The sequence below is a fragment of the Panicum virgatum genome, chromosome 7K, assembly GCF_016808335.1.
Source record: "Panicum virgatum strain AP13 chromosome 7K, P.virgatum_v5, whole genome shotgun sequence".
Classification (NCBI taxonomy): Eukaryota; Viridiplantae; Streptophyta; class Magnoliopsida; order Poales; family Poaceae; genus Panicum; species Panicum virgatum.
This window is the reverse complement of record NC_053142.1, coordinates 40,952,763-40,968,590: the sequence shown is the minus strand read 5'-3', so window position 1 is coordinate 40,968,590 and position 15,828 is coordinate 40,952,763. Positions and strand designations below refer to the sequence as shown.

General features: G+C 47.3%; 2 protein-coding genes across 2 annotated transcripts; both read left to right on the top strand.

Moving 5' to 3' along the window:
• Positions 1-2,645: 2,645 nt before the first annotated feature.
• LOC120641372 lies at positions 2,646-4,178 on the top strand. The gene is made up of 2 exons (XM_039917456.1): positions 2,646-2,916; positions 3,584-4,178. The coding sequence occupies exon 2, from the start codon at positions 3,642-3,644 to the stop codon at positions 3,978-3,980; it is 339 nt and encodes a 112-aa protein (XP_039773390.1). The 5' UTR covers positions 2,646-2,916; positions 3,584-3,641; the 3' UTR covers positions 3,981-4,178.
• Positions 4,179-7,805: 3,627 nt separating this feature from the next.
• LOC120641371 (elongation factor G-2, chloroplastic-like) lies at positions 7,806-11,640 on the top strand. Its single transcript, XM_039917455.1, has 4 exons — positions 7,806-8,184; positions 9,056-10,464; positions 10,628-11,140; positions 11,242-11,640. Exons 1-4 carry the CDS (start codon positions 7,962-7,964, stop codon positions 11,410-11,412), a joined length of 2,316 nt encoding a protein of 771 aa, XP_039773389.1. The 5' UTR covers positions 7,806-7,961; the 3' UTR covers positions 11,413-11,640.
• The last annotated feature ends 4,188 nt before the right edge of the window (positions 11,641-15,828 follow it).

Here is a 15,828-nt window from a genome sequence, read left to right as displayed (position 1 = left end):
GTGACCTTGAACCTTTATCTTTGAATGAAATCCACTTCTAGTTCAAGTCACCGTCTTCACAATAAGATTCTAGAAAGATTAATACTTGCCAACATGAACACCACACATGACCAAGATTCTTCAAGTTGAACCCAAAGAACGTTTTGTCACCCTAGCATTGGTTTCTCGGCAAAACCACAATTGCCCTTCTCCAAGCTTAGTACCTAGAAACCCATTCCCGAATTCCAACTCTTCATCCTTGCATCACATATAGCTTCATGTAGGCTTGTATCACATTTAACTTACAATAAAATCCATTTTGATCCTCAAGCTATTTTTCTTCTTCTAATGAATAATGCTTCTCAATGTGAAATTCTCCTTGTCTCTTAGAATTCTTGGACTTGATCATTATCGGTTTCCTTGCTCATGCCAAGCCTTTGCTTACATAGCCTCTAGAAACTCGCCTTTCGATCACATCCATTTATTCTCAAGAGCCCTCTTGAACTCACATTGATTTTGCCATTACAATGAACATCATTTCTTTCATACTTGCTTGATCATCAACTATCTCATACATTCCTTATGACAAGTTTCTCCAATTGTGAGACTATGCCTAAGCATACACCTTTGTCTCATTCATAATACCTTGGCTTGTCATTTTGAATTCCACTTACATCAACAAACTTCATTTGGATATACGAATAAATTCTTTATTGTTGATACATATCCCAATTTCTATAGTAGTTGTTGCTTGTTAATATTCTCATACTAGAATATGTCATTCATCTTGTCATATGAGCATATGTCTTGAATCTTGATTCATTTCATCACATAGATTATAATTATGATAATCAATTCCTGCTCATATATTCAATAAGATAGTTAGTCCTTTAATCGTGGTGTCAATCAATCCACCAAAACACACTAGGGGCCGAGATGCACTTTCACTATGAAGTGATTCTCCATCTTGATTTTAAAAGTTTATACTACAGAATCAAAGAGAACCACTTTCAGCCACAAAATCACTTCTCTTAGAGAATCAGCTCCCATAGATCTGAAGTAGATGGAGCTCTACCCAACATGCCCTAATAACGCACCCACAGACCCCACTTATTGAATAGAAGGAAAGGACTACAAAATATATACTGAGTTCTTTGTTTACTGGGATATAATAGCCTTACTAACTCATGGAGAAATTGTACAACCACCATCAAGATTAGGCTTATGTATTGTTTCTTTAACGAAGAATTATAAGATGGCAGGGAAGAAAGATGCCAAGTTAAGACAAGGGTGGAGAAAACCTGCTTAGGGTTACCTTATGCTGAATATAGATGCTTTATTCCTATGATGAGAATTGGGGGTGAGGCAGGAGCCATTGTCGGAGATGGTTCGGGGGGTATGATTGTATCCTCAAATACTTATGCCCTACCTAGTGGATGCACCAATGGCGGAAGTTGTTGCTCTCAAGGAGGGATGCTATAGCTCATTATATGGGAGGTAACTGACCGGTTATTCAATCTGATTGTATGGAAGTTGTTGAAATTATGGAGAATGACAGCTTTACTGCGAATTCAGCTGCCTCAATTTATGATGAATGCAATATAGTTTGTAGTGGGTTCCAAGAGATTTCCATTGAGCACTTAAGCAGGGAAGCAAATCAAGTGGCACATGAGTTAGCTAGGTAAGCTATGTTTACTAAGGAAAATTGTATCTGGGAATGGGATGATGATCCTCCTAGCTTCCACTACTACAGATCGGGCCATTTGTCCCGGTTCCAAAGGGCTATTTGTCCCTCGCGCTAAAAAATATTTGCGCCCTGCGGGATTGGAACCCAAGACCTATTGCCTAGCGCATGACTTCCTTGCCAACTCAACTAAGTAGTACATGTGACTCAGTAAAGAATAACTCCCTTTTGAACTATCACGTGGAGGAGCCTTTTGTCCGGGTTGGTAACACCAACCGGGATAAAATGGTCCTTTTGTCCGGGTTGGTACCACCAACCGGGATAAAAGGGTCACCCTTTTGTCCGGGTTGGTGTTACCAACCGGGATAAAAGGGGTTGGACCTTTTGTCCCGGGTGGAGCCACCAACCGGGACAAAAGGGGGGACTTTTGTCCGGGTTGGTGGCTCCACCCGGGACAAAAGGCCCCTGTCCCCCGCTGGCCCGGCTAGCCTTTGGACCCGGGACAAAAGCCACCTTTTGTCCCGGGCCCAAAGGTAACCGGGATAAATGACCTGGAACAAAGGCATATTCTGTAGTAGTGTTCATTGTCCAATAATTATTATAACAATGTAACTATCTTCGATCAATAAAGCTTGCCTATTATAAAAAAATACTATCCATAGATAGTAATCAAGAACTCTACTTATGTGGTCTAATATTACTTTAGTCACTCTCCTCCTAATTCAATTTCAATAAGGTCGGTCCCAACAACAGCACAAATTAAGTAAGGAATTCAATTCAGGCTACCTGATTCCCTTGGCCTTCCTTGTGCTCACACCTGTATCGTCTGCGTTTTCAGAGCGCATCATAGTACTCGCCACATGCCTCGCGAGTAATTTAGTGCCTAAGATTCCTGCTACGCATCAGACTATCCAAGCCTTACCGTGTTAGCCACGCGCCTCCGATTAATTTAGTACTAAGAGTGCCATCACATGAGCTGGATACATCTAACTTGGTCACCCCTCTTTAACCCAGTGGCACTAATTAGTCCATCCTTGACCAGCAAAAGTTTCTCACCTCATTGATAAATGCTAGACAGTCCAGACAGATTAGGTAGGAGGGTTTCACCAAGTGTTGTGAACTTGTGATTATAAATAGCTGAGCCCTCTAGTTGTGCCCTTCACCACATACCCATCTCAGAGCGCGCAAAAGCCTTTCAGACCAAGAGAAGAGAACTAGCGTCAGAGTCGCATACCTTGGGGAGAGTTTATAAGGTAAGCAGAATATATATTTTGAGCTGTTCCGGTTTTCTTTTTCTTATTGACATTATTTTTCATATTGCAAGTGTCCAGTGCGTGTCAATAAACTGCACATATATATTTTGGGTTGTTTGTAGTTTGGTTTCTTCTCTTTTTTTTTTGATGAAAGGTTTCTTCTTTTTCATATCAGAAACATTTACACAGTATTGCGATTTGTCACAAGTAATGGTTCAGTAAATCTGATCTGCTGCCTCACTGCCGAATGTTGGTTTATCTGTCATTTCGCCATTTCAAAGAACAGATCATCATCTAGGATTATTTTGTTTCCATTTGATTCAATGACATTTATCATCCTGCAGTTGAATTTGAGGAATGGAGCAAATTAATGCCCATGATCAGATACTGTTAGTATTTCTACTGATAACATAAAGCCAGAATGTGTAGTACTAGTCATCTCAACAGGCTTTCAGATTTTCCTGGAACAAAAAAAAAAAATCCATGATCCTCTGGACATGAAATTTCCGGACACCGACCGTTTTAGCACAACTGCACAAGGCCGGATTGCATAGATCCCCATCCGTATATTTTCTTCTTCATGATTCGAAGCACGCACTGTCAAAAATCCTATTGCCACATGAAACAGCTAGCAGTTCTTGTTAACATCTGATGTTACCAAATGCAGGTAGCACCAGGACAACCATCGGGCTCCATTGAGATCTTCAGGCAGATCATCAAGCATCATGCAGCGGTGGACTCGCAACGGGATGCTGAACTTCTCTCAGCCGTCGGCGTCCCCGTTCGGCTTCTACGACCCCGGCCATGGCGCGTCGAGCAGCCGCGGGCGGTGGCACGGCTGCCGGAGCCAGGACAAGGAGCAGCGCAACCTGGAGAAGAACCTGACCAAGGTGCGCAAGGAGTGGATGAAGGTGAAGGAGGAGATGGGGTACGCGAGGCTGCTGAGCGAGCACCTCAGCGAGACGGTGACGGAGGCCGACCGGAAGGTGGCCGCCATGCTGGAGGAGCTCGACCGGACGGACAAGTATATGCAGGACATACTGTCGTCGTCCCAGCAGAAATGAACTAGCCATGGTGGCAGATTTTTTTTTTTGAGCCGGACATTATTTGTGTGTTTAGCTAGCTAGAGCTTCTCCTTTGGGGGATTTTTGCCATTTGGTATTCTTGTAGATGTCCAGGCCAGTACGGCCGGCGTGTATGTACATCATATGTAGTCGACGGGTCTGACATATATATGTTATTCTTCAGTTCGCCTATGTATATATTTTTTAGTTCAGTTCAGTGCTCGCAACCTTCATCTCTAGTCTTCAGGTAGCTTTATTTGTCAAAATTTCGCCCAAAATTAAATCCTTCAAGTGCTTCAAGATTTAATTTATATATATGCAACTCATGTAGACATACCGTTTGGCGGCTGGAGTTTGCATCCCAGCTGTGTTTAGTTCCGCGAAAAGTTCCTAAAATTTTTCACTGACGTACATCACATCAAATCTTATGATATATGCATGGAGTATTAAATGAAGTTAAAAAATATAACTAATTGCACAGTTTGGTTGTAAATGACGAGACGAATTTTTTGAGACTAATTACTCCATAATTAAACAATAGTTACCAAATAAAACCGAAAACATTAACTTTTTCGCAAACTTTTTGCGAAAATAAACACACCTAGCGAGACTCCGAAAGCAATGCGCCGCCCATCTGTACTACCTGGAACGTACTCATCGTACGTCGGACGAGCAACATAGCAGACTTTGCAGTGAAGGACTAGTGACGACTTGACCGCCGAAACTGCCGACGCAAAACAATAGAAAAGCCGCCCATCTGTACTACCTGGAACGTACTCATCGTACGTCGGACGAGCAACATTGCAAACTTTGCAGTAAAGGACTAGTGACGACTTGACCGCCGAAACTGCCGACGCAAAACAAATGAAAAGGTAAGGCAAATAAGGCGTTCCAGCGCAAATTTTTTTTGTTGGAATCTTAAAGTACTAAAGTAAGTTTATTTACAAATTTTTTTGCACAGATGGATTATAAATCGCGAGACGAATCTAATGATGCTAATTAATCCATAGTTAATCAATAATTAGCGGAGGGTTACTGTAGCATTATTGTTGTAAATCATGGATTAAGTAGGCCCATTAGATTTATCTCGCGATTTACAACACATCTATGTAAAAAAAATGTAAATAGACTTCATTTAGTACTCCACGCATGTATCGAAACATTCGATGTAACGATTTTTTTATATTTATGAGGTTTATGGGATGTGAACAACAGGACCTAAGCGAAGCGATGAGCTCATAGCTGACGAATTGGGCGTCCTCCCTTTCCATTACCAGAAAGCACAGCAGGAGCATAGTCATTTGCAGGAGCAGGGGACCGCGAGATCGTGCGTTGCCATATTGTTTAAGGGACGCGACGCAGCTTATTATTACCCACTTGGGAAGGCGCCTGCATTGTGTGGTCAGCGAAACCGGTTTAGGGTTCCTAATCCGGTGGGCGGATCTGAAGATAATGTCAGGCCTGACGTAACTTCTCTCCGTCTCTGTCTCGCATCAGGTCACACACACATGCCGGTCAGCGAATGGATGGCAACTGCCAGCTGGCAAGCCAAGCCGTGCGCGCGGGCGCTCGTAGTTTCAGCTCGGGTTGTGGGGGCCACCACGGAATTGGGTTGGGTGTGAATTTAGCTGGGCTCAACTTATTTGGGCTGACCCGCATGCTCCTCTTTCTACATAGATGGCCCATCAGAACGAGATGCGATGATCAGTTCAGGGCCCAAAACCTCTCATGGGCTGTGGCCTGTAAGCTTCGTGCACTTGCAAGTATTGAAGTATGTACGGCAAGCAAAAGAGGGGGAAAATCCTCTAAAAAACTAAGAAAAAAATCTTTACAAGTCTCTGAAGGTAGATCGCAGATCGCACAAATAGTTCTGAAATCTCATAAAAAGCTGCGAAAATCAAACCGATCCGTTTGTGAAAACGGGCCGGCTGCAGCTTCTCAACTATTTACTGCATAGCCAGCCTCTGCATATTCCAAGGCACGTCAAGGACGATCGCTAGCGCCCCATCCAGCAACCAGTACCAGCTCGTGTAGCCGTGTGACAGAAACACCGGCTTTTGTCCTATGCCTCTGGATGCAAGTGGAATAAAATTGAGTCAACCAGTGCTTGACACTACCCATTAATATATTTTTAGTGTTTTGGGTTACCATAACCCATAACAACGTTTACAAATGGGTCAACCAGAAAACACCAAAATTATATCTGATGGACATGCTTTACTACCAGCCTGCCGCATATGCTCCTAGAAATAACAGTACATAGCTCACATTTGGACACAAAAGCAAAAGGAGTAAACTGCAGGCTAGAGCGGCCGATGCCAGACTGGTGGGATGCTCTACCTTGAGCGCACCAATGAGAACTCCATAGCCTCCGACGAGCGCACTGACGAGGACTCCATGGCCTCCGATGCGTCCTCCTGCCCCCAGCGGCATCTGAGCGAGCTGGAAGCGAACGCGGGTGGCGGGATTTGAGCTCCGCCATGGATTCGTCCTCGTCGACTTCGGCTGGTACTCGCGGCTACTACTCCGCGACCGGAGGCAGCCGCCGCAGTAGCACGAGCGGCTCCAAACCTCCAGTCGTAGCTTGGGCTCCTCCATGTGGTCCCGGAGCTCATAGGACGGTGTCGTGAGGAGTCGAGGAGGGCCGCCATCATCTTCTCCAAGGCGACGCCACGGCCATGCGCAAGTACCGCAAGGTCATCGTCGTCGACGGCGAGGAGGAGGAGGAGAGCTCGACGACACTGCGAGCTCCGGGCCACGCTCAACGATATGCTTGTAGCCGCCGCGTGCATGCAACCCCTGGCAGACGTGCCGTGTGCGTGGCCGGGTACCAGGCCATCAAAACTCATGTACGGGAGAGAACTGGACACACAGGTCATAGATGAGAAAAAGCGCGTGCGAGTGCGACTACGAGGTGAAAGCGAAGTGTCTGGCCGCCGGCGGTAAGAATTGGCAGCCGTTCTGCCAAGAAAAATGCGGGTAAAATTTCGAGGGCTCGCTGGCTTTGCAGCGGGTGCAAGTGGGCCGCGGGTGTATGCCATTGTGTGGGGGGGCACGTCCAAAATTTGGATGGCTGCTGGGACTGAATGGCCACTCGTGGTAGGAAATGTGGAGACGTGGCCGCTTCGCTGGCATCATATATACTTTTTTGTTTAACTGTTTTTTAGCCGAGGTGGCAGAAGACTGAATCTCAAATTACAGTGTTTGTGAGTATTGTGTCAGTACCGTGCCAGGTTTTTCTTTGAATAAAAAGTTTGACAAAGATTTACGGCGGATCAACATGATACAACTACTGTTTGGTGTCCAAACATGTAGCCTTTGAGACACCTCAAATTATATTTCCTAATACTTTCTATAAGGGAAGGTCGCGTCATGTCTCCAAGACTCCAATCATTTTTGCCTCTCAAATCATCAACATCCGCCAAAGGACCTCTAGCTGACTTGGCTGGGAGAACCCAGCGGCACTGGTCCTGGGTTCGACTCCTCATGGGAGCGATTTTTAGGTTGAGATTAAAAAAATCCCCTCGTCTGCCTCATGTCCAAAGCACTGTGGAGCCCAGCCTAACTCATAAGGCGACGGGCCCCCGTGTACGGGTGGGGTAGGGGTGTTTTCTTGGTCTGATGTGAGAAGGTCATTCTATCTCTCAAAATAATGTCGTGGGGGCGGTCTTACCCCGCAGGTCAAGTTTTTTAAGTTCATCAACGTCCAGATCTTTTTTTTTTGAAACGCAGGCAAAAAAAAGGGGAAAACATGCTGGCTATCAAATAAACGAAAAAAGAAGCGCCAATCCAAAACGTGAGACGGGGAGGCGTCCTCTGCGCTGCGCCCGCGGCTCACATTATCCTCAGCCTCAGCGGCCGCCGCTCGCGCGCTTAAAACCCGCAGCCTTCCGCCCGCGGCAGCCTCGCGGCGCAGGCGAGGCGACGAGAGAGAGCTCGCGGCAAGGAGCCACGACCAAAGGCAACCAGAGGCAAATCTCCATGGCAGCCGAGGCGCCCGTGCGAGCCCCCGCCGCGGCGCGGTCCGCGCGCCGGCCGGCCGCCGTCGTCCCCACCTCGTCCGCCTCGCGCCTCCTCCTCGGCCACCGCCCCTTCCTCGCGCCGCGCTTCGCCGCGGGGCGCGCCGCGGTGACCGGCCCGGCGGCCGGGCTCCGCGCGCGCCCGCGCAGGCCGCGGCTCTCGGTCGTCGCCATGGCTGCCAGTGGTGAGCGAGCGCTATTCCGCCCCTTTTTTTAAGTTTTCGTTCTCTTGTCGGGCGCGTCGTTGCTGGTAGTGCGCTGGTGCGAGTCCTGTCGATGGCGCGTGGGTGTTCCATGTGTCCATGGTGTTTGTGGAAATGACCAATAGAGTATCTCTGTAGAGTTGCGGTGGGTTGCAGTTTAGTATGATGAAATTACGATTGTCCGTTAGTGTTTGTGCTGCTTATTGCTGACCGCCTTACCCAAATCGAGCAGTTTGCTTGTTGTTGAAATTATCCCTGCAGCGCTTCTGTTCTGCCTGTTAATCGGATGTTAATGGGTGTGCTTTACCGGATAAACATTTTATAAGTTTTTTTCTTGAAAATCGATGGAACTGTACTGCTCGGAGTTGTAGTAAAAGTAGTGCTGGACTTCGTAGCTTGCTGATGGACTTCATTTCTGTACAAGTTGTTTTGGTAATTAAATTTGATTCTCACGAATGGAAGTTAAAACATAATGGGAAGCAGGGCATAGGAGGTCCAATAATGAAAATTCTGCAAATATTCAGGAAAAAAGTGTCTGAGGCCTTGTAAAATGAGAGTGGCTCTCTATTTCATTTGCTTGATGTGAATTTGCTGCAACTACAGAGGGGAAATCAATGTGCTTTGCTGTTGATGCCACTTGATACTAGAAATTTCTTCATATGTAACTCCACAATTTGACTGGATATCAATGCTAAACCTTTCCATATACATCCCTGAAAGTTGCGAGTCACTTCCTTTTAGTTTACATTTCTTACTGCCACATCTACCATTTTTTTTTTGAAATAATACATTCCTCTATCCACTTTTTTGGCTTTATGAATTAGATATTGACTTGCTTTTGTTGTATATCTAGATCGCCAGGTGCCTTTGCAGGATTATCGCAATATCGGTATTATGGCCCATATAGATGCAGGAAAGACGACAACTACAGAACGCATTCTGTATTACACTGGAAGAAACTACAAGATTGGCGAGGTTCATGAGGGAACGGCTACGATGGACTGGATGGAACAAGAACAGGAGAGAGGAATAACCATTACATCTGCAGCAACCACTGCCTTCTGGAACAAACACAGGATCAACATTATTGATACTCCTGGGCATGTCGACTTCACTCTTGAGGTTGAGCGTGCTCTCAGGGTGTTGGACGGTGCTATATGTCTCTTTGACAGTGTTGCCGGGGTAGAACCACAATCCGAGACTGTGTGGCGTCAAGCAGATAAATATGGGGTTCCAAGAATATGTTTTGTGAACAAAATGGATCGTCTTGGAGCTAACTTCTTCAGAACTAGAGATATGATAGTTGCAAATTTAGGTGCCAAACCTCTGGTGGTTCAGTTGCCTATTGGTTCAGAGGACAATTTCCAAGGAGTTGTTGATTTAGTCAGAATGAAAGCTATTGTATGGACAGGGGAGGAGCTGGGTGCGAAATTTGATTATCAAGACATACCTGCTGATCTCCAGGAGATGGCTCAAGACTACCGTGTTCAGATGCTGGAAACTATTATTGAATTGGATGATGATGTGATGGAGAAATATCTTGAAGGAACTGAACCAGATGAGGAAACTGTTAAGAAATTAATCAGAAAGGGAACAATTTCTGCCAGCTTTGTCCCAGTTTTATGTGGTTCAGCCTTCAAAAACAAGGGTGTACAACCATTGCTTGATGCTGTTGTCGATTACTTGCCATCTCCACTTGATCTACCTGCAATGAAGGGTACTGACCCAGAAGATCCTGAAGTGATCCTTGAAAGGCACCCAAGTGATGATGAACCATTTTCTGGGTTAGCTTTCAAGATCATGACTGATCCATTTGTGGGGTCACTAACATTTGTTCGCATATACTCTGGGAAGCTGGTAGCTGGCTCGTATGTTCTCAATGCAAATAAAGATAAAAAGGAAAGAATTGGAAGGCTTCTAGAGATGCATGCAAACAGTAAGGAAGATATAACAGTTGCTGTGACTGGTGACATAGTAGCGCTTGCTGGCCTGAAAGACACAATTACTGGTGAAACACTATGTCAGGAAGATAAGCCTGTAGTGCTTGAACGTATGGAATTTCCTGATCCTGTCATTAAGGTTGCTATTGAACCCAAGACCAAAGCTGATGCTGACAAAATGGCTACTGGATTAATCAAGCTTGCTCAAGAAGACCCATCATTCCACTTCTCTAGAGACGAGGAAACCAACCAGACTGTTATTGAAGGAATGGGAGAATTACATCTTGATATCATTGTAGACAGATTAAAGAGAGAGTTCAAGGTTAGTATTCTGATTAGCTGCATTTGTGCAGTGTGTGCCTCAGATGCTTCTTTATTTCTATAAAGAAATTTGATAGTTGTTCTATTGGTGGTTGACTGTTGTTATCTATGAGTTTTATGCCATGTTGCATCACCCCCTAACTCTTTGGGAACAATCTGTACAGGTTGAAGCAAACGTTGGAGCTCCACAAGTCAACTACCGTGAAAGTATTTCCAAAGTCGCAGAAGTACAATACGTCCACAAAAAGCAATCTGGTGGATCTGGTCAATTTGCAGACATTATTGTGCGCTTTGAACCTTTGGAAGCTGGAAGTGGGTATGAATTCAAGAGTGAAATCAAGGGAGGGTCTGTGCCCAAAGAATATGTACCAGGAGTTATGAAGGGATTGGAAGAAAGCTTACCCAACGGTGTCCTTGCTGGTTACCCAGTTGTGGACTTCCGAGCTGTGCTGGTTGATGGCTCATACCATGATGTTGATTCAAGCGTCTTGGCATTCCAAATTGCAGCCAGAGGCGCCTTCCGTGAAGGAATGAGAAAAGCTGGTCCAAGACTTCTGGAGCCAATAATGAGAGTTGAAGTGATAACTCCTGAAGATCATCTGGGTGATGTTATTGGTGACTTGAACTCCAGAAGAGGTCAAGTTAACAGCTTCGGGGATAAGCCTGGTGGACTCAAGGTATGGAACAGTACATCCTCCACCTTCATAGCCTAGTTTATCAGAGTCTGCCCATTGAAGTGTGTCCTGAAACATTTACCTTACAATGCTATTGATCGCAGGTGGTTGATGCGTTTGTGCCACTCGCCGAGATGTTCCAGTACGTCAGCACCCTCCGGGGGATGACCAAGGGGCGCGCGTCCTACACGATGCAGCTTGCCAAGTTCGACGTCGTCCCGCAGCACATCCAGAACCAGCTCTCCGCGGCGAAAACAGAGGAAGCTGCTGCTTAATTTTCATTCTCGTAGATATTACCCATACGGCCACGGCAGAGCAGGTTGATAGGAAGGACATCAAGGTGTATGTAACGTCGTAGCGTGTCCAAACCCCGCGAGGGGACATTATTTGCCATTGATTTTGGACCTGGTAATGGCCTTTGTCGAGTTTTCTCGATGAGAAAAACATTAATTGTAAGTTTTTGGTTCCTTGCTCCTGTTGAGAACTCGTGCCTCATTCTCCCATCTTCTTGTTCGGTTCTCTTTTGCTTGTTGCTTTGCATCCTCTACAACGATATGTTGTCTGTTGTCTCTCACGCCTGACGTTGTAAAGACTAATGCATACGAGGCATGAGCAAGCACAAAATATTTGGATGCAACGCAATTACTTCATCTTCAGAGGTCTCCAACCGTCTTCGGCTAACTGTCTTACTCATTTCAAGAAGGAATTTGCTTTAGTTATCCTAAGAGCAAAGGCTAGAAATAATCTTTCTATGTCGGAATGGCTAGAAGCATTTGTGTAATTTTCCTAATTTTTTTATTTCCTTTTTATTTCTTGATTTGCTAATTTTCTAGCAATTCTTTGCTTTGGATTTAACATATATAATCAGTAGGGGGCCCACCTCTTGTTCCATAAAAAATATTGCTTACCTTGAGGGCATGGTCCTAACTATTGCTGGTGGCCTTCCTAAAAAAAAGACTATAGCTCGTGGCTCTAACTGAGTTAGCACTGGTGTGCAGAGGCGGATCCAACATGGGGGTAGAGAACTCCATGGAGCCCCTACAAATTTGAGGAAGGAGAAGCATGGGAGGAGGAAGAAGGACATGACAGCCCCCCCCCCCCCCCCCCCCCCCCCCCCCTGCTTGGATGTTGGGAGGATTTTCTAGGAAATGACACACCACCTTCAAAAAATGTCCAGCATTGAAGTTAGCTCGGGAACACCGGCCGGCCCCAACAGCGAGGTTGGAAATAAAACGTGCGCCGGCGCCGCTACCTACGAGTCTCTGCGGAATCAATATCTCTGCACCAAACCACAAACGTGATGATCTGATTCAAAGCAGTATAAAAAGTGGCATAATGCAGCAAGATCCATGCATTGTAGGTGAGGAATGTGAGTACTCTATCCTGCCTGTGATGAGTGAATTGTCAACCGTGCGGTGTGATCGTGCGCTTGGTCTTTAGATTGCAGGTACACGGGCGTCGAGTGTCGATGGGGAGCTGCCGTGGAGGTGCTGTGGCTGATGGACCGTGCGGTGGACGGCGGTGAAGGGTAGCCGGGACCGGAGCTCAGGCCGGGCGGCAGCTGTGGCGTCCACTCCTGGATGTGACGGAGGTGACGGGCGTCGACAGTGTCTAGGGCCTCGCTGTGGGCGAGGAGGTGACGGGCGTCGAGCGGCGTCTAGGGCCGTCAGAAGGCTGAGGCGGGAACGACGTCTAGGGCCACGGCGTGGAGGCGGGAATCTTCCCGCGCGTGAGGTTTTGGCGGTTTTCTCAAAACCGGCTACCTACCCGGGTTTCGCGGACCCTTCAAAACCGCGGACCTGATCTTCATCAAGATGGTGGCATCGCGGAGAAGACTTCGTTTCGAAGAAAGAACCTCGGCCGTCGGATGAGATCGTGTACAGGGGGTGCTGCAGGACAACCGGTCCCTGGAACCGATCTGACCGGTCTAACCAACCGGTCTGACCGGTCCAGCGTACCGGTCTGACCGGTCCCGCGGGTATAAATACCCCTTCACTTGTGTTAGGTTAATAGCGGCTTTTGTAATCAGTTCGTGAATTGTTCTATCTCCCAGGCCGCCGCCCCTGTGTTCCTCTCCCTCTGTTCTTCTCTTTAGAGTAGATTTGGTTGATGGATTTGAGAGACCTTGTGTGGATTTGATTGGGAAAGGAGGCCCTAACCTCCTCGTGCCCTCTGGGCTTTTTGAATCAATCACATCTCCTCGTTTCGTGCCTTGTGTGATGAATTTTCGACTTCGTTTTTGGCGCACTTGATTGCGAGGAGGCTACGAGTTCTTTGCTGTGATTCCCGTGCTTCTAGCCCCGTTCTAAACCATCTGGAATCACTAGCTGTTTCGAATTGGAGTTCTTGAGTTTTTGAGAAAACCCCAATCCTTCTTGATCTCTCCTCGAATTCTCTAGATTTGTTGATCTTTAGGACGAGATCTCTTAGGGATATGTTCATGGGGTAGGGGCGAAGCTATCCCCCAAGTTTCATCGATTTTCGTGGTCGTTTGGTTGAGATTCATCGTTTGAATCCAAGTTTTCGGGGGTTTTCTGGGTGCCACCGGTCAGACCGGTAGGCAAGACCGGTCAGACCGGTCTGCTAGTTTTTGAACAGCCGATACCGGTCAGACCGGTACAGTGCACCGGTCAGACCGGTCCAGGCAGATCAGTTTTGCAGTTTTCCCGATTCGCTTCCGATTTGCTTCGTGGTTTTGCTCGCTCGTTCGAGACCTTTTGTGTTGGTTTAGCTTTTCCATAGCTATTCCAAACTCTGGTCAGAACGCTTGAGAATTTGGGTGATTTTCGGGATATAGGCCGACGATTCAAATTTTGAAGAAATTTTGATCGGCTCCCATTCACCCCCCCTCTGGTCGCCGGCTTCGGTCCCTCAATTGGTATCAGAACTTGGTTGGTGTTTTCAATACCTTAACCGGTTCGAAAACCACTTGGCGACCATGGCGAGTCTTGGTAAGATCTCGGTGTTTTTCGTCGAGGACTATGCCTACTGGAAGGTTCGCATGAGAGCCTTCCTGCAGAGCATGGGAGCCGATGTATGGGAAATTACCACGAAACAGCTTTACGAGGTGCTTGCTATTCGGACCACACCACTCCAGGTGACCCAGCACGAGGCTAACGCCAAGGCCGTCAATGCCTTATTCGCTGGCGTTTCTCTTGCGAAGTCCTAATTTGTCCAGGGTTTTCAGGAAGCCCACAAAATTTGGACGTGCCTTGAGAACTACCACGAGGGTACACCTCAGGTGAAAGCCAGACTGTTCGAGACTCACCGGCGTGAGTACGAGAACTTCACACAGGAGCCGGGTGAGAGCATTGACTTGATGTTCAATCGTTTTCAGTCGATTGTGAACAAAGTCAACGCGAACAGATCTGCTGGTGCCCTTGAGTACACAGAGTACAAGAAGGCTCTCAAGTTGCTCTACGCACTTGACCGCTCTGTGTGGGATCTCAAGGTGAACAAGATCGTTGAGTCTGCAGGCTATGAGACTCTGACCGTGAACGAGCTTTTCAGCAAGCTCAAGGCCACGGAGGTGGATAACCAGACACGAGCCAAGCTCAATGGTGCCCCTCCTTCCAAGAGCATCGCTCTTGTGACTGGCCCAGGTGGTGGATCGAGCTCTAACGCTAACTCTGCTATTGGCTTTTCTCTTGCCTCTTTGCCTTCTGTTTCAGATGAGCAGCTGGAGACGCTGGGCGACGACGACTTGTGCCTCCTGATCAGCAAGTTCCAGCGCGTCTACCACAACAGGCAAAGGAAGAAGAACCCCGGGTGCTACAACTGCGGCGATCTGAACCACTTCGTCGCCGATTGCCCCAAGAAGTCTGGCGGTGGCCAGAACAACTCCTTCGACTACTACCGCCACCGCGACCGCGATGAGGGAGGCTCCAACAAGGAGCGTCGGCGCCACAAGCACCGCAGTCGTGACCGGGGAGGACGCTTCGACAAGGAGTCGCTCAAGAAGCGCTTCCAGTACAAGGCCAAGAAGCGGGAGAAGGCCTTCCTGGCGCAGCTCAGCGACCTCGACAAGAGCTCCGACACCGACCGCTCTTCTTTACCGACCTCCGACGACGACGACAAGAAGAAGAAGAAGAAGCGGGACAAGGAAGCCACCGGCTTCATCGGCCTTCTCTTGGCGGCCGGTCGGCGCAAGAGCTTCTGCACCATGGCGGGCGAAGCCGATGGTGCTCGTGCGTCTTCAGGTGGACATGCTACACCGGCGCACTCCGGATCTTCTCCTGGATCCGAGAGTGATTCAGAGGTAAACTCCACGATCGACCTTCTTGATATAGAGGTTAGGGAGTTGTACGCCGCTCTCGACAACCAGAAGAGGCTGCTTAAGGAAGCAGCTAGAGAGCGTAGAAAGCTTAGGGCTGAGCTGGCTTGTGCTAGGGAGAAATCTAGTGAGGATGAGTGCGCTGGCTGCATATCTCACATGAATGATCTTGTTGCTCTCCGTGCCAAGCATGATGAGAACGTCGCGAACTTAGATGTTGCTAAGACTTCGCTTTCTGATGTGTCTCACGAGCTCGCTAAGGCCAAGCATGAACTAGAACTGGTTAAGGACGCTCCTATTGTTAGCGATATGCTTGAATGTGATGAGTGTCCTATCTTTAAGTCCGATCTAGCTTCGTTGCAGTCCAAGTTTGCTACTGTTGTGTGCGAGCTAGAGGAGATGAAGTCTAGGCCAGTTC

Excerpts from the sequence above, each read along its gene's own strand:
- LOC120641371 (XM_039917455.1), top strand. The coding sequence starts at position 7,962 with ATGGCAGCCGAGGCGCCCGTGCGAGCCCCCGCCGCGGCGCGGTCCGCG. Across the intron at positions 8,185-9,055 it reads CGTCGCCATGGCTGCCAGTG|ATCGCCAGGTGCCTTTGCAG; the intron begins GTGAGCGAGCGC and ends TTGTATATCTAG. Across the intron at positions 11,141-11,241 it reads ATAAGCCTGGTGGACTCAAG|GTGGTTGATGCGTTTGTGCC; the intron begins GTATGGAACAGT and ends TATTGATCGCAG.
- LOC120641372 (XM_039917456.1), top strand. The coding sequence starts at position 3,642 with ATGCAGCGGTGGACTCGCAACGGGATGCTGAACTTCTCTCAGCCGTCG.